This window comes from Artemia franciscana, chromosome 14 (genome assembly GCF_032884065.1).
Source record: "Artemia franciscana chromosome 14, ASM3288406v1, whole genome shotgun sequence".
Taxonomy (NCBI): Eukaryota; Metazoa; Arthropoda; class Branchiopoda; order Anostraca; family Artemiidae; genus Artemia; species Artemia franciscana.
In genome coordinates, this window is record NC_088876.1 from 29388027 (window position 1) to 29407097 (window position 19071).

General features: G+C 34.9%; 1 protein-coding gene across 1 annotated transcript in view; it reads left to right on the forward strand.

Annotated features, from left to right (window-relative positions):
- The first annotated feature begins 5654 nt into the window (after positions 1 to 5654).
- Positions 5655 to 19071, forward strand: part of LOC136035549 (E3 ubiquitin-protein ligase RNF220-like) — a 108135-nt gene continuing 94718 nt past the window's right edge. The window contains exons 1-2 of the mRNA XM_065717408.1: positions 5655 to 5769; positions 11897 to 12016. Coding sequence (XP_065573480.1) covers positions 11897 to 12016 — 120 coding nt within the window. The 5' untranslated portion in view covers positions 5655 to 5769. The remainder of the gene's footprint in view (positions 5770 to 11896; positions 12017 to 19071) is intronic.

Sequence of the window (19071 nt, forward strand, 5' to 3'; positions counted from 1 at the left end):
TTACGCTAAAGTTTGACTCTTTCTCACAACTCTACTTTTCAAAACAATAAAAAACTTTAGCCTAACGACCGAGGCGTTGAGGAGGGGACAACCCCTTTATAATGAGAAATAATTTCTGTTTGTTTTAAGTTTTAGTATCGCTCCTTACTTGCAGTTAGAAAAAACTGTTTTTTTTTAAAAAATTTAATTTCTGAACGCATTTGAATTAATGCATGCTTTGATTTTGGCTCACCGCATATGAATGATTAAAACGAAATTTGCATATTAGTTTTTTTCCTCATAATTTTGATCAAACAATTTTGAAAAAAACGGGTGGGGGAGGAGGCCTAGTTGCCCTCCGATTTTGATTACTTAAGAAGGCAACTAGAAATTTTTATTTTTTTATGAATATTTTTATTAGTAATAAATATATGTAACTCACGAGTTAACTTACGTAACGAACTTCTGTATTTGTATATTTTTATTATGTTTCTGAGGGGGTTCACCCCCTCGTCAATGCCTCGCTCTTTACACTAAAGCTTGAATTTTGTCCCAATTCTTTAAGGATGACCCCTGAATCACAAAGGCCGTAGAATTAATAGTTGAAATTACTAAAAATACTTTAGCGTTACGAGCAAGGTATAGTGGAGGAGATGAACCCCCTTATTTACGTAATAGTTTCATTTCTTTTTGGGTTTTAGTGCTGCTCCTTACTTCCAGCTGATTTTTTATTTATTTATTTTCTCATTGTTTTTTTCTTAAATAATGCTAGAAAATCCTGCAGCCCCATCACGGAAATTCTCTTCCTTCATGACAAATTCGCCCATGGATAGATCCTCCCACGAAAACCCCTCCCCCGACCCACCTCCCCCTTCAACACGAAAAATTTCTCCTGAAAAAGTCTGTACACTTCCTAATAACCTTACTATATGCAAACAATGGTCAAAGTTTATAGCTTGCAGCCCCTCACCCGGGACTGTGAGGAATTAATTCGTCCCAGAAGACACAATTATTAGGTTTTTTACTATGCTGAACAAAAAAACTATCTCAAAATTTTGATCCGGTGACTTTGGGGAAAATGATAGTGGGAGGTGGCCTAGGTGCCCTACAATTGTTTTGGTCACTTAAAAAGGGCACTTAAACTTTTAATTTCAGTTAGAATGAGCTCTCTCTCGCAACATTGCAGGATCACTGGATCGATACGATGAATCCTGGAAAAAAACAACAAATAAACACGCATCTCTGATCTATCTTCTGGTAATAAATACAAAATTTGACATTTTTGTATATAGGAGCTTATAACTTCTACAGTAGGGTTCTCTGATATGCTGAGTTCGATAGTGTGATTTTCGTTAAGATTCAATGACTTTTAGAGGGTGTTTCCCTCTATTTTCTAAAATGAGTCAAATTTTATCAGGCTCGTAACATTAGATGGGTAAGACTAAACTTGATGAAATTTATATATTTGAAATTAGCATAAAATGCGATTCTTTTGACGTAACTATTGATGCTAGAATTTCATTTTTTAGAGTTTCGGTTATCAATGAGCTGGATCGCTCCTTACTACAGTCGGAGGTTACCACGAACTGTTTGATATCAGACAAATACATTAAAGTGATTTTGTGCTAAATCAGGAGTTAAGTAGAATTGTGTTCTATCACCCTTTATATGGATTATTTTGATGGACTTTGTCTTAAGGAGAACAGGAAAGGCAATGGGAGACCACGGAATCAAATGGGGAGGAAAAACTCTCCTGGACTTAGATTATGCTGATGCCTTAAGCACATTATATGAAAGTGTAAGCAAAATGAATGAACTTTTTGAGGTTTTGCAAGTTCAGGGTACTAAGGTTAGGAATAAGTGAAGACGAAAAGGTGACGTTTGGTAACGAAAAGATTGATCAGTTGGGCAGCTTCACTTACCTTGGTAGTATTATTAGTAAAGACGATGGGAGCAATGAAGATGTTAAAAGTAGAATGGCGAAGGCTCAGGGTGTTTTTTCACAGTTAAAAATGAGTTTGGAAGAATAGAAAGATAAGTTTGCAAACCAGGATTAGAATATTGGAAGGTACAGTGAAGACAGCGGTCAAATATGGCTCTGAAGCATGGGCTGTTTTAGTTTGCAAGCCAGGATTAGAATATTGGAAGGTACAGTGAAGACAGCGGTCAAATATGGCTCTGAAGCATGGGCTGTTTTAGTTTGCAAGCCAGGATTAGAATATTGGAAGGTACAGTGAAGACAGCGGTCAAATATGGCTCTGAAGCATGGGCTGTTTTAGTTTGCAAGCCAGGATTAGAATATTGGAAGGTACAGTGAAGACAGCGGTCAAATATGGCTCTGAAGCATGGGCTGTTTTAGTTTGCAAGCCAGGATTAGAATATTGGAAGGTACAGTGAAGACAGCGGTCAAATATGGCTCTGAAGCATGGGCTGTTTCAGTTTGCAAACCAGGATTAGAATATTGGAAGGTACAGTGAAGACAGCGGTCAAATATGGCTCTGAAGCATGGGCTGTTTTAGTTTGCAAGCCAGGATTAGAATATTGGAGGTACAGTGAAGACAGCGGTCAAATATGGCTCTGAAGCATGGGCTGTTTTAGTTTGCAAGCCAGGATTAGAATATTGGAAGGTACAGTGAAGACAGCGGTCAAATATGGCTCTGAAGCATGGGCTGTTTTAGTTTGCAAGCCAGGATTAGAATATTGGAAGGTACAGTGAAGACAGCGGTCAAATATGGCTCTGAAGCATGGGCTGTTTTAGTTTGCAAGCCAGGATTAGAATATTGGTAGGTACAGTGAAGACAGCGGTCAAATATTGCTCTGAAGCATGGGCTGTTTTGTATTAATCAAAACAGCCCATGCTTCATGCATGCAGCAGATGAAAATTTACTAGATGTTTTCCTGAGGAATTGCCTACGGATTGTTCTGGGTACCTGGCTGACTGACCGTATTTCAAACAGTAGGCTGAACGAAAAATTTAGTTCAATCCCGCTTTCTAGGGCTATAATGAAAGAAACGTTGAGATGGCTAGGGCACGTTCTGCGGATGAAGGATGACAGATTATCCTTTTCGGTCAACCTTCTAGGGCTGGACGGAACGCAGGTCGTCCTCGTCTGGAGTGGGAGGGCGTCATAAATAAAGATTTAAAGGAGATGGGAACTTCCTGGGAGGGTTTAAAGAAGGTGACTTTGAATAGATTGGGCTGGAGGAAGAGCGTGCGTAGCTTTGTTGGTCTCAGCTGGCTTGGTGCTGCGATGAGTTATTAGTAGTAGTAGTAGTAGCGTTACAAACGTAAAATAGTTATTCTACTCAAGAAGCTTTGCTTATTATGGGCCGTACTTCACAATAATAAAGCACTAAAAGAACCATAAATAATACCCTAAATCAAATAACAGATGTGAAATACCGATGAAGGAGAATAAACACTAGCATACAGTAAAAAAATGGAATTAATTATAATAGTAGAAATAAATAGGAACCAAGAAAGTAGAGATACAGGAAAGATTAAGTTGAAATTAGAACATCAGAAAACAAAACAATAAAAATAAAACAAAGTAGAGAGAGAGAAATTACTAAAATGGAAGAACCCGACGAATAACTGCCTCTGGAGAAAGAAACAGAGGGACATCCGGAGGGATGGAGTTCCATAATAGAATTGATTGATAAACAGGAGACCTCTGGGCTGCTGTAAAACCCTTTGGGTAAAAAAAAAAATCTGCGAGAAGAACTAAGCAAAAAAGAAGAGTACCTACCTCAGCCTGTCCGTGAAAAAAACTGCTGCAGAGGCGGTGGAGGTGTACCTGGAAAAGCAGAATATGCTAAATGAAGATTAATTTTATCCACAATACGATCCAGCAGAGCTATTCCAGTATCATTATAAAGATCGGAGGAAGGGTAAAGCCCAGGGAGAAGAAAAGTAGCCTTCACTGCCCTATTTTGGGCTCTTTGAAGTGAGCAGAGAAGAGATTTATTAGTACTACCCCAGACAGATGAGCCTGAGAAACTTTAGCTGATTTTCAGAAAAGGGAGAATCACTCCAAAGTAGTCAAGTGATCTTAATGAAAATCATACATTCAGCATATCACGGAACACTGATCCAGATGCTTGAAGCTCCTATCTACAAAAAGGCGGAATTTTGTCATTTTTGCCCAAAGAAAGATTACGGATACATTTTCTCTTTTTTTTTGCATTTCCAAGAATGATTGTATCAAACAATGGTCCAAGAAGATGAAAAGAGGACTTATTCGAACGGGAATAAAAAAACAGGAGTCGGAACGGCCGCTCGGTTCAGCCTAGTTAGATATTTAAATAAAATATACTTATATAGTAGTTTACGTAAGTAAATTTGTAGGTAGTATAAAATATCTCTAATATAGGACTATCCCGATTACAATAAATCTGACATGAACTTGTACGGGTAGCAGTTTTCTCTATTATTAAATATATACTGTATAATAAACAATAAACACCTTAATAAATATCATCGAGCATTGCAAATTTAAAACAAATTTATTTTAATCATTGGAATAATTCATAATTTGTCTATTATCGTAAAAAAGGGCACTTGTGTATAAGCCAGTATGCGCTGGAGAATTTAGATCTGCAAGATCAGACAATAACCAGTTTCTGTCTGTAAGCAGAGACAATTAGCTTAGGCTCAGTTGAAATTAGCGGAGACGATTATCGTAGGCTCATTACGATTTGCTTATTTTGAGTGGCGAAAACACGATGTAGGTATATTTTAACCTAATATATAAAATATAGAGGTGGTTAGGTATTTAATATAGTATAATATATATATATATATATATATATATATATATATATATATATATATATATATATATATATATATATATATTGTATGGATGAGTAGGGTTAAGGCCTCATTCAAGTGCTGGTCTATATTAATCACTAATTTAGGAAAACAGGCTTCCTTTTCCCCTTCTGTCTCTCTTTTCTTTTTTTTTTTTTTTTTTTCTTTTTTTTTTTGTGTTTGTGCTGTTGCATTGGTGATTTCTCTTTTCATGATATATATATATATATATATATATATATATATATATATATATATATATATATATATATATATATATATATATATATATATATATATATATATATATACATATATATATATATATATATATATATATATATATATATATATATATATATATATATATATATATATATATATAGGTATGCAATATATTGCGTTCTGGGCGGCCTGTTTTCCAGAATTTTCTGTCTAAGTTCCCACAATTTCGCTAATAAAATATTATATTTTGGTATATTTCATTAGAAGTAACCTAACTTCACTTTTTAGGTGTGTTCTAAATAATTAACAATCACATCCTTCTCCTTCTAAAATAATGATCTGTTTTGTCTACTTTTGGTCCCAGAATTTTATTCACGACTAAGCTCTTATGTATATTGACAAATGACCTCTAGAATCACATTTCGAAATCGGGAAAATAATTTCCCTCTTAAGCCATAAAACAGAAAATAAACACATCTTATTTCTACAGAGTATCAATGTTTTCACCTCTTTGCAAGGACACGCCTTTTTTAACTGACTCCGCCTATAGCTTTGATGAAAAGGTGATAAAACATTTGCATGGAAAACATTTGAAACGATCCTATTGGTTGAAATATTAACCTAATCCATCCCACCGGATTACGACTTGTGGAATAAACAGTTGTCGCAAAAATAAGTCAGTTTCTGAATGTCTCAAACAAGTGAAGCAAGGATATTACTTCAAGAGGTGGAACAGTCAATTAGAAGGAAGGGTAAGAGCTATGAGTTAAACCTAGGCCTAAAGGACTTCATAGGTTTAGATTAAGGGCTATTGAGAAGGAAACATGTTAAGGTAACAATTCTTACTTCATAATATGCAAAATAACTGTGGCAAACATATTTTGCGTACAGTACCGCATTTTATTACGCTCCCCCGCTAATGCACAAATATATAGCCCATTTTTTTTATTTATGGTCACCAGTCACTCCCTGTGTTCCAGTTCTTGTTTTGTCACAGGTGATTTAATTTACGGGTAAAGACAAGAGAGACGTATTGGGAGAATACAATAGGGAAAAATCTAATTTGCACAGAGAGAAGGGGGAGGGTAAAGTATAGAGGAGCTGCATGCAACATGCGTTAGCTACAATTATTATACATTTTATGAAGTAAGAATTGTTTTCATAGTATATTTCCCTCTCAATAGCCCATGTCTAGGCCTACCGATTTATTTGACAAGTACACCTACAGTCTTAATTTTTCTTTAAACTAAGGTCTTAGCAGGGTTTGGTATAGAATTTATGTTTGGGGAAGGTCCACAAACGAAACTTGGACACTTCCTTTTGTATTTTCACCCTTTTAATTTCTGCAACTTTTGAAATTCTGGAGAGGGGTAAGTGTCCCTTTACCTCCCCGTGGATCTGTCCCTAAATGTCCTAATAAAATGCCCAGGAAACTATTTCAAAAACGTATATATCAAGTATTTTTCACGTTTTTAATAATGTATCCCTTCTGCCTTATCATAGTATTAAATAAAGAACAAGTTTCTTTCAACTGAAAGTAAGGAGCGACATTAAAACTAAAAAATACCAGAAATTGTTCCGTATATGAAAGGGACTGTCCTCTCCTCAACATCCCACTCTTTACGCTAAAGTTTTTTATTGTTTTAAAAAATAGAGTTGTGAGAAAAGGTAAATCAAATTTAAAAACACCTGGGAACACTTTTAAAACGTTTACTAAGTACAATTATTAAAGACAATACTCGTGAGTTGGCTCATAAGGCGATCTCGCTGTAGGTCCAAGCTCTGATTTTCATTGATATTCTTCATTAGCGGAAATCTCCCATGCGAATATTTGCGAACTGGCGGGAGCTAGACATGCGGAAGGAAAAATCCAAGATATTAGTGGAAAGTGGTACTGGCTACAATAAAACCGTATTTGCTATTTAAATTGAAGCTTTAATTTACATTTGGTATTTGCAATTGAAACTTCTTTGTCGAAATGACCGGCTTGTCGCGAATATTCCTCTTAGCATTTTGTCAGAGTATAATATGGCAGTGTTTGCATGCATGTCCCGCATGTGCAAAAATGATGACTTTTCACAAAAGGGAAAAAAAATATGGAAGTTCTATTGGTCATGGATTTAAGCAATATATAGGGGGGGGGTGCTTAATCCAAAGGGCAATTGAATAAGTAGAAAATTGGCAAGAAATTCCATGCAGTAGGCCTGTATACGATTGTTTCTTTTATTAAAAAAAGTAGATTACTCCTTTTACCAATATCCTTTACCATAACTGCTGATGTTTTTTTTTTCGGGCTGTAACTATTCCATGCAACTTCAAAACTGCGCAGGCTTGGCACGTACGCAGGGGGGCCTTCGCCCCCCCCCCTCCGAAATTTTGTTAAATGTTTAATTTCCCCATGGTTTCTTGGGATTTCTGGCAAAAGTAGGACATTTATTAAGAATCTAGATGCATGTGTGAAGCCTTTTTTGGGGGATTTTACAGCATGCAATTATCCAGTCAAGTCACAGCCCAATTATAAACCCATTTTCTGTCTAACTTTTTACCCTCTTTGAAGTAATTAGCAATTGTACTCTTATATTTTTTTTGTAAAGAGAGTTTGCTTTCCACAGCAAAATAGAATTATCTTTGGTATTGAGGCGTTTATCCCCCATTTTCAGGATAAAGTACAGCTTTTAATGGATCAATTTTGAAAACTATCATTCTTCATTAAAATCTACGTTTTTGTAATAGAAGGACTACCCCCCAGCGCCCATATTGCACTGTTAACCCTAAAATTTCCCTCTCCGTGGGATATAATAAATTAATCACTGGTTCTAAATCGCTATGAACATAACCTGAGCCTAAAACGTACTTTTGAGGCTTCAGTCTTCTTCCCCCCCTCTGCTACAATAATACAGATTAAAGTTAATCTGTATTTTCCGATATACGTTTTTTTGCATTACTAAATAAAAAAGGTGCTGCTCTATATCTGCTGTTTCAAAAGTTTTGCCCCCCCCCCGAAAAAAATCCTGCGTACGTACCTGGCGCAGGCCTATCGAAGATACCTTAGTTAAATAATACCAGGCATATTGGATGATCTCTGGTTGGTCATACTGACACTGGGGTTCAGTCCCAGCTGCAGCAAGGCCGACGCAAAGATTTACCCCATTAATGCCTTGACTTAAGAGGAATCAATGCTTTAAAAATCATTCTGCGAGCCTCAATGTCGTCTAACCGCCTCAAAGACGAAGATTACATTATCAAATTCTTCCAGGGTCTAGTTATCATTAAAAGCTATTGAAAATCTGCGGCTTGGCTGTGAAATTTAATTGAACACTATGAAATTGCGTCGACAAGGCTTTCAGTCAAAGCGGGTTGGACCACAGGGAACTCCCAAAGCCACTAAATTTACCAGATGATATTTCTGTTTAGCTCTATAATGGACGACATAGAAGGATTGTTCAATTTATCGAATTCACTTAATTGAATTCTCTCAAATTCCCATATACGATTTGTGAACACAACAATTGTTATATGTGTGAACGGGTTACCGACAGCACCATTTTACTGTCCGACCGAAATATTAAAATGCTGTTACCACACCATAGTTGAGCCAGGCCATATACAGGAAGGGGGTTACAGGGTTTGAACCCCTCCCCACACAAAAATGTTCAACTTGTAAAAGTGTAACAAAAGTGCATAATTACAAGTTTTTGATGTGTTTTTAAACATTTTGTACCCCTCCTTCTAAAAAAACCCTCGATGCGTGCTTGTAGCTGAGATTCAGTTATGTACAAATGCTTAATAATATTTTTGAACCTTGGTGTACAGGGATTTCTAGATTGAAATTGAGTCAAAACTTTGTTCAAAATTGTCAAAAAAAGGACAGTTTTCAAATTTTAAAGCAAGTCCCTCTTTGGGAGTAATTCTAAGTAGTATCATAATTCTTGTTTAATGAATGGTTTTGCCTGAAACTAACGATTCCGTTACGTTTTACGTTACCGATTTTATTTTTTTCTTTTCTGTATGGCTCACTTGAAGCAGCTGCTTTTAAAATTCCTTAACATCCAAAAAATATATTGTTTTTACTAAAAATACGGAATACAACGTTCCTCAAACCCCTAAAATGTAGATTTTGCTTAGAATCAAGCATATAAACCACTGAAAATACAAAGCATTGCGTTCATTACCTTTTGGCAATTCCCAATGTGATTTCATTCTTAATGTATCCCTAAATTTTATCCCCAGGAATAGCTATGTTTTAAAAGTAAAAGAAAAGCGGGCCGTCCCGAATAGGATAGACAGGATGTCGTAAGAAAAGATTCAAGAGAAATAGGATGTTCTTCGGAGGGTGTAAAGAGGTAGGCTGCGAATAGAATGGAATTGAGGAGGAGTGTGTGTAGCTGTGTTGGCCTCAGGCGTCTCAGTGCTGCAATATGTTGTTCATAGTAGTAGTAGTAAAGTTTAAGTTGTTCAAATAGATAATGGATGTGAAAGCTCATAGTCAGGAAGCATCGTTAGTGAATAGACTATACCATGGGAATAATACAGTCCCATTAAGGATAGTGTCCCCGTGTGAAAGTTTTTAGAATCTTATTTCACCTTTTGCATGAAAGTGCTATTTTGGCAATATTTAATCTTGTGTAGCACTGTATCACGTGCTCAGAGTTGCCACCTGCAGCATGGAAGTACTATTTTAGCACTATTACAGTCAATTTTTGGACTGTACCACGGAAAATCGCTATCTAGCACGCAAATTTTGGGCAATTATAGCACTTTAAGAACTAACCGTCTTGACAACGCTGGTGACAGCTGAGATTCAGCTGTCACCATACCCGAATAAACCGAATAATAAACCGAACAATATAAAGTAATCTTTGATTGAAAGAAAATGATGTATTTTTACCTCCAATCGTAAATAATTTCTTAGGTCATGTTTCCTTTCCATTTATAATTGAAATAAAATAAAAATGACGGGTAACGGGTAAGATACTTACATAATAATAATTCATTTCTTAACCACTTGCGAAAAACCTCCCTTAAATCGTTTGGGTCAGTCCTCGGCCTCCGTAGTTGGATCTTGTCCTTCGCTGATCTATAATGATCATCTGTTATACAAGTGCAGGTAGTGGTTGAAATACATCATGAGAACACTCTGACTATACATAACACAAATAACAAAATAAAATAATATTAAAGGACAAAATCAGCTGAGGATAATTTTCACCAAGTTGATATACGAAGAACAAAGCAATTACTCTGCAAAAACTTCCACTAATCTATTGTCAATGCCTATATATATATATGTATATATATATATATATATATATATATATATATATATATATATATATATATATATATATATATATATATATATTAATGCCATTTTTGCAAATGCATTTTTTTTCATGATGTACCATTTTCAGTTTATTCCAAAGCTATTTTTAGTTTTAAAGCATCGTTCGGTTCTTCGTTACTTAAGGATTAATTGCAGGAGATTTCAAGTTTCTAGCTTCAATGTCTGCCACTGCCAACAGACTGACACTTGAGTTTAAATAGCGAGTAGTTGGTTTACCAACTAAACACACTTCTAACTGACATGCTATATTTAGTAGGACATAATCTTAGAATCTGTGTCGTATTTTAACATCATAATTACGACATTTAATCATGAAAGGCTGTTTTCTCGTCCTTTGTCTTCAATTGCCCCTGATTTGGTTTCCTCACAAAAGAATTAGATTTAACCTGAAAACACTTGAGAGTGATTTAGCAAGATCGAGAGATTTGTGTAATTCACTAAATAAGTGTTAGTTTGAGTTTTGACATTTTAGATGAACTGATTCGAAAAGCAAGTACACTACGATTGTTAAAGAGCGTGAGAATTAAAGGAATAAAAAGATAGTCATGATTATGATGTAATGAAAAAACTATTCAAATCTATTACTCCTATAGCCATGGTCGTACATAGGGAAGGAGGATTGCAAGCTCGGCCCCTCCCCTAAGAAAAATTAGATAATTATATGAAATTTACACCTTATCCAAAAATGATTAATGCTGTCTTCCCACCAAAAAGGGAATGGCTAACCCATCTCTCCTCCAATGAAATTTCTGAAAGTGGTCTTGCTGCTAGCTACAGTTTCATTCCGAACTACTACGGGACATCATTAAATATCTGTGAGGTTCTAAGTCCCACATAGTGAGGTGTCCCCCTATCTATGGGATGTATCTATGTGCCACAGTGAGTGTTCAAGTGTAAAATACATTTTTCTGGTATTTTCATTGACAAATGTCACAGAAAGTACAACATTACTTCATCCTTCATTATTTTCAAAATATCTTTTTGTGTCTTTATTTAACAAAATATAAAAAAAACAGTCTTTGAAAAGTCTATATAATCCAGGGTATTAACTTCATATTGCTCGAAAAACATTTTTGTCTTAATCCATACTTACGTATTATACTGACCACAATGTTGTTCTTCATCTGTTTAAAAACGGTTTCTCTGTGTTTCTCTGTATTTTAACTAAATATGTAATGTATATAGGTGGTTAGGCTAGACATTTGATAAAATGCGTTCTGGGTGGCCTGCTTTCCATAATTCTCTGTTGTAGTTCCCATAATTTTGTTACTAATATTTTTTTATATATTTCATTATGATTAACCTACTTGGGTGTGGTCGGTATAATGCGAAAGTACCATTTATTTTGTTTGTAATGTAGTGCTTCCCTGTAACATCAGTCATAAATTCCCATATAAAAGTCAAACTGAGACCTTTATCTTTAGTTACTTTCCGGTAAAGAGTGTAACCTCATGAAAAGTACCATTCAGTAATTCCTAAAAGGAAGTGACTGAATAGTCCGGGCTCTTTTCTCAAGTGACTCCTTTATGTTTCAGATGGACAATAGCCCTTCTTTCATACCGACGTCGCTACCACCCCATTCACTGGCCTTGCTGTCACAAACCAACAGTTTAGCTGACGCTTTAAGAATACCCCGAGTTTTTCAGTCAACTCAGGTAGGAGGATAGTTTGTCATGTGATAGTAGATGAATGACTGATAGTCTTGAATAGAGTCTCTTTCGTGATTCAATAGTGGGGGCAGAGTAGTTGAAGAATATTTGTGCTATTTAAGCTTTGTCGCTGGAATTGTGAGTGTAAATTAATTATTGTATTGTACCGGGTTAACGACGCTTCTTGACTACCAATGTCCTCCTGTCGGCCCTGTAGTGTGTTGTAACTACTGGGCTCGAACTATGGATCTCCTATTGCCAAGCTGAGATCAAACCCACTACGCCCCCACAGGACTAGTGTAGATTAAGTTCTGTATTTAAGCTTTTTTTCAAATAACTAAGGGTAGAGTCTGGTTTATTTTGGCTTGATTGTTGTTTTCATTTGAAAGAAAAGAGCTAAATATTTACTAGTGGATTATAGCTTTGTGTTTATTTTCATTTGGGTGAAAAGGGCTAACTATTTACTAGGGGATGATAGCTGAGTATTTGCATGGAGAGCAGCTGAGAGAAACTCCATTTTGATTTTTTCTATTAGAAGAAATACTTTATGAACATTCAAATAACTAAATAACTAACCATTTTTCAAATAGCCAAGGGTAAATCTTGTTTTCTGTAGCTTGGGGTTTATTATCATTTGGGAGAAAAGGGCTAAATATTTACTAGGGGATGATACCTGAGTATTTACAAGGAGAGCAGCTGAGAGAAATTCCATTTTAATTTTTTTCTATTTTAAAAGAAACACTTTATGAGCATTCAAATAACTAAATAACTAACCATTTTTCAAATAACTAAGGGTAAATCTTGTATACTGTGGCTTGATTTTTATTTTCATTCGGTAGAAAAGAGCTAAATATTAGTAAAGATGATAGAGTATTTGTATGGAGAGCAGCTGAGAGAAACTCCATTTAGGAAATTTTCTATTTAAAAAGAAACACTTAATGAGCATTGAGACCTCAATAAGGAGAGATTTGAACAAAAGAGGCTTCTTTCCTAACACTCTTTAACTGAGGTGTCTACTTTTAAAAGTCAAAAGGAACACATATGCTCAATTTATGAATGATTAGTGCCATTCTGTAGAGTTGCACAACATTGAAAGATACCGAAACGTTGATATTTCTTGACTCGATAGTTGATTTTAATTTATCATAAAGAACTATTTCTCGTGAGAAATGTTAGTGAGAAAAATTAATTACGCTACGATTATATTATAAAATAGGATACACCTTAATACACAATTCGTTACTTCTCTCCTCCTAATTACTTACGTGCCTGTGGAAAGCTGTGTAACATAGTACAATCGAAATAAACCAATTTTTTGGTTTATTTTCAGTTTAGCCACATTCCATTTTCGAAGTGACTTTGCTTTTTACCAAAAGAAAAATCTTTTGGTAAAACGAAAATATTTGTCTTCGCTGTCCATCGGGTACATCGTCAGATAGGCTACATTTAATAGTTTTCAGTTTCCACGAATCAACTCAGACCCCTTCTTTCTCTGGCTTCAGTACTAGCGTGTCGTGGTGTAATGAGATTTGTACTAGACCATAGACTAATGAATGTATATATATATATATATATATATATATATATATATACATTCCATTTTGAATACCACATTAAGAGACAGCCTAAATATAAGAGAGGCGCATGCCTATCAGCTCTTCCTCGCTTTATACTTATGTTCAGCCTTTTTCTCACAATGCTTCAATTTTTGACTAAGGTACCCTTTTAAAAATAAGAAGGGAGCTGTATACGAGTGAGCTGGAGATTTTCAGAGTCCTGGTTGGGCACAATGGCAGCTGCAATGTGATATTACTTCAATGTTCTCCCCCCCCCCTTTAAACTATTTTTCAATTGGTAAACGAAATATTTGTCTAATTGACTAAAAAGTGATAAGAAACTTCAGCGTGAAGAGCGAGATATTGAGGAGGGGGCAACCCCTCTCATATACGTAATAATCATAACAAAAAACGAATCTTTGATATTCGTAAACATTTGTCTCAACCCTGATGGAGCCTACTTAATAATGAGACGAGTATAGACTTGCTTGGCAGATAAAATCTCCGAGTACCCGGTTTTGCGGGTACCTGGTGTTGCAAAATATCGACAGAGCTAGAGTTTCCAAATATAGGGAATCATTATGCAATATAACGATATGATACTGTTGCTGATCAACTTTCCTGTTTTGGAAGTAACTTTTTATTTCTTATTGAGATAATCTCTCAACTCCAAATAAGTAAGCATAAATAACGCTCGAAAGGAGACTTAGTCTTAAAGAAAAAATAAATCTTAGTTCAATAGCTGATTTAAATAAGCCAATATTGACCAAAACAGGCCATTTTTAACTTGACGGTTTTTAACTGTTTTAATATTGTCTCAATACTTTTTTAATGTTGCCTGAACGCTTTAAACAGGAGTTAATGTAGAAGAAGAAAAATAAAATATCAGTTCGATAGCTGGTATCAATAAGTTAATATTTACCAAAACATGCCATTTGAAAAAAGCTACGTCTTCTCAACGGTTCTGTGGTTTTTAACTTTTAACTCCAAAGTTAGTTTTGTTGCTTTCTGGAACTTTAAGGGCTACTGTGTCTTTGAACTCCTAAGTCAATTTTTGCTTCCTGGAACGGTAAGGGCTACTGCGTCTTTGAACTCCCAAGTAAATTTTTGCTTTGTGGAACCGTGAGGGCCACTGCATCTTTTAACTCCCAGGTTAATTTTTATTTCCTGGAACAATAACAGCTATTGCGTCTTTTAACTCCCAAGTTAATTTTTGCTTTCTGGAATTGTAAGGGCTACTACGACTTTTAGCTCTCAAGTTAATTTTTGCTTTCTGGAACTGTAAGGGCTACTACACCTTTTAACTCCCAAATTAATATTTACTTCCTGGAACTATAACGACTAATGCGTCTTTTAACTCCCAAATTAATCATTGCTTTCTGGAACTATATGGGCTACTGCGTGTAACTCAGACAACTATCAAATGTGGCCATAAATTATAATGCTGAAGTAGTTTAACTTTGTTTAAAGAATTAGGAGATATACAACACTAATCAAAATTTTATATTTGTGCAATTTGTATAAAATTGTTTGGCAATGGACAACTTGCATTAAATTTATTGCTACTAAAACACACTTGACTGTTGCTTAGTGCCAGAAAATGGCATTTCTCACTTGCCACGGTTACGTTTGTCGGATTAAAAAAAATATTAAAGGTATATTTATTATGACTATTAAACTAGCTACCAGGTATGATTTTCTTTTCTGAAAGAAATAAAACTTCTTTATAATTCGCGTATTCATATTTTTCCTAGGGCCCACAATTATTGTGTAATTACTTCTTACTGGCTAAAGAGCCTGTCGGACGATAGTTATAAAAAAAAGGAGAAACTTCAGCGTATATTCTCATTTGGGAAGCAGAGAAAATTGTTCCCTTTCTCTCAAACACAAAACTTCAATTTCCCATATATCCCCCAAGAAAACTGTTGCCTGAGAATTTTAGCTAGATCACCCAGCTACTAGATAATATCAAACTTCGTACAAAATGCAATCTAAATACTGCAAAATACTTGCTTGCCTTAAGGATTAAGACATAAAAAGAAAACAAGCGTGTACTCTTTTGTGAGGATTGAACACCTACCGGTGATTCGGGTTCCATTGTTGTCATTTCGCGGGCAAATCAGGTACTTATTGTCCACATCACGTGATTTTTTTTCAGTTTAGTCATTGGCTGGGAGATACGGAAGCCTAACAATTATACAAAGTAAGAAACTCTCGGTTGAGTTTCTAGCGTTTCCGACAGACAAGGGTTTTGGCTGGCAGATGTAATTGAGTTGTATTTTTGAATTTATATGAAAAATAGAGTTATGTAAACCTTTTCAACTGAATATTCCAATTGCCTAAAACTTAGCGATTGCAATCCAAAATTTTAACTTTTAAGCAGAAACATTAAATAAATTTAACAAGCATTCTTAAAACTAGCCCATAACAAAATTAGGTCAGTCAAAAACGACTATAAATTAATATAAAAAAAAAAACACTCAAAAAAGAAGAAATCACTCTTGTTTATGGTAATTTCTGTTTGTTTTAAGTTTGACTCATGTATTTCATTTTTAATTTCTCATTGTTTTAGCTTTCACTGCATTCCAACATAGTAGCCTATTATCTGTTATTTTAATAATTATTAATTTATTCTCTACTCGTTTTAAGTTGGAATTATCAAACAACTTTACTTCAGATTGTTATAGATTTTAGTTTCAGACTATTTAGTTTTCATAGAAAAATTTTCTGGGAACAATATCTTATAGTTTGTTTGTGATTGTTTCTTTAATGATATTAAATGAAAAAAAAGTTTTTTTTTAAATGAAAGTATTGAGCGACATTAAAACTTAGAATGAGCAGAAATTACTCCGTATATGAAAGGGGCTTTTCCTTCTCAACGCCCCGCTCTTTACGCTAAAGTTTGACTCTTTCTCTTAACTCTACATTTTAAAACAGTAAAAGCCTTTAGCGTAAAGAGCGGGGCGTTGAGAAGGAAAAGCCCCTTTCATATACGGAGTAATTTCTGTTCGTTTTAAGTTTTAATGTCTCTCATTACATTTAGCCAAAAAAACTTGTTTTTTTTTATTTAATTTCTGAACGTTTTTGAATCAATGCATGTTTTGATTTTGGCCCTCCGCAGAGGAATAACTAAAACGAAATTTGCATATTTATTTTTTTTGGCTAAATGGCTTTCTCATAATTTTGATCGAATGATTTTGAGAAAAAAAGAGCGGGGGAGAAAGCCTAGTTACCCTCCGATTTACGGTTAATTAAAAATGCAACTAGAACTTTTAATTTTTTACGAATCTTTTTATAAGTAAAAGATATACGTAACTTATAAATTAGCTTACGTAAAGAACTTTTGTATTCTCATGTTTTTATTACATATATGAGGGGGTTCGGCCCCTCGTCAGTACCTCGCTCTTTACACTAAAGCTTAAATTTTGTCCCAATTCATTAAGAATGACCCCTGAATCACAAAAGCTGCAGAATAAATATTTGAAATCACTAAAAATACTTTAGCGTATAGAGCGAGGTATTGGGAGGAGGTGAGCCCCTCATATGGGTAATAATTTCTGTTCGTTTTAAGTTTTAATGCTGCTGCTTACTTCCAGCTGAAAAAACTTTTTCATATTTATTTTTTCATTGTTTTTTTTTTAAGTAATGCTAGTAAATCCTGCGCTCCCTTCATGGAAATTTTCTTCCCCCATGACAAATTCCTCGATGAAAAATTTCCCCCAGCATATCCCCCTCTTCTCAACCGCTGCCTCCAACCAAAAAATCCTCCTGAAAATGCCTGTACACTTCCCAATAACCATTACTATATGTAAGCACTGGTCAAAGTTTTGAACTTGTAACCCCTCTCACGGGGACTGTGGGGGTGTAAGTCGTCCTCAAAGACATAGTTATAAGGTTTTTCGACTACGCTGAATAAAATGGCTATCTCAGAATTTTGATTCGTTGACTTTGGGAAAATAATTAGCGTGGGAGGGGGCCTAGGTGCCCTCCAATTTTTTTGGTCGCTTAAAAAGGGCACTAGAACTTTTCATTTCCGTTAGAATAAGCCCTCTCGCAACATTCCAGGATAACTGGGTCGATACGATCACCCCTGGGAAAAACAAAACAAAAAACAAACAAACAAATAAACACGCATCCGTGATCTGCCTTCTGGCAAAAAATATAAATTCCACATTTTTGTAGATAGGAGCTTGAAACTTCTACAGGAGGGTTCTCTGATACGCTGAATCTGATGGTGTGATTTTGGTTAAGATTCTATGACTTTTAGGGGTTTTTTACCCTATTTTTTAAAATAACGCAAATTTTCTCAGGCTCCTAACTTATGATAGGTAAGACTAAACTTGATGAAACTTATATATTTAAAATCAGCTTCAAAATGCAATTCTTTTGTTGTAGCTATTGGTACCAAAACTCCATTTTTTAGAGTTTTGCTTACTATTGAGCCGGGTTGCTCCTTACTACATTTTCGTTACCAAGAACTGTTTGATAATTTCATCATCGAAGCGTCATATGAATGTTTTATTTTTTTCAGCTTTTCTCCTTTAGAAATTAAATATTGGATTGTAATTAAAACTTAAGCAAAATTGAACGTTCTGTAAAAATGTTCGATCAACTGTAGGTTCATGTAACAATTTTCGTACGTTTAATTACGTTCGTAATTACGTACGTTTCGTAAGTTTTAATTATAAGATCAGTGAGGATAGGATGGAGATGATTTCAACCAAAAATTTTTTATAATTTTTTGTTGTTTGTAGCGGTGGGGCAACCTGCCCCCCATCTTTTAGGCATAGACACCCTTCAATCCATTGATGGATTCTTGATCCTCCGTTCATTAAAATACTTTTTTTATGTTCTATTTTGATGTAACTGTTAGTTGTCTTGAAGGTTACTTATTAAAAATAAAATTCTCTTTTCCCTGTACTAGGTCTCAATTCATAGTCATTTCTGTTCTTTTTGAAGTTTAGATTGCTATATGACTACATTTCTGATTGTTTTAGGCATTAGTATGGCTGTTTTACTTTTGTTTCGAAATCTTTATATTTTGATAACTTTCTAAATGAATTTCCATCAATTCTTTTAATTTATATTGTCTTATTCTAACTAAAGATTTTTTTAAATTTTCGTTAAGGCTTTTTGAAAACCTTTTTCCTAAGTCGGGGTGGGTTTATGGCTTATTTATTTTTTTTTATAAATTTCACAGATAAAGATAATATATTGTTGGATCAAATACTTCTGGAGATCAGCCAAAGCCCATTCAGGCATTGACGACTCCCCGAAGCAATATACTAAGCCTTAATTTACACGACTCGAAAACAAACATTTTTATTAAAAAATTTTGAAGACCGGCAAAAACCGAGTGAGTTGCCGGGATTTCCCCGGGATGGCATATCAGGCTTAAATTTACACAATTAAGAAATTCAGTTTTGTTTTTATTAATAATTGTAAAGATCACCCTTGGGGTGGGGGTGGGATCTGGTGAGGTTGGACAAAAACTGACAATACCCC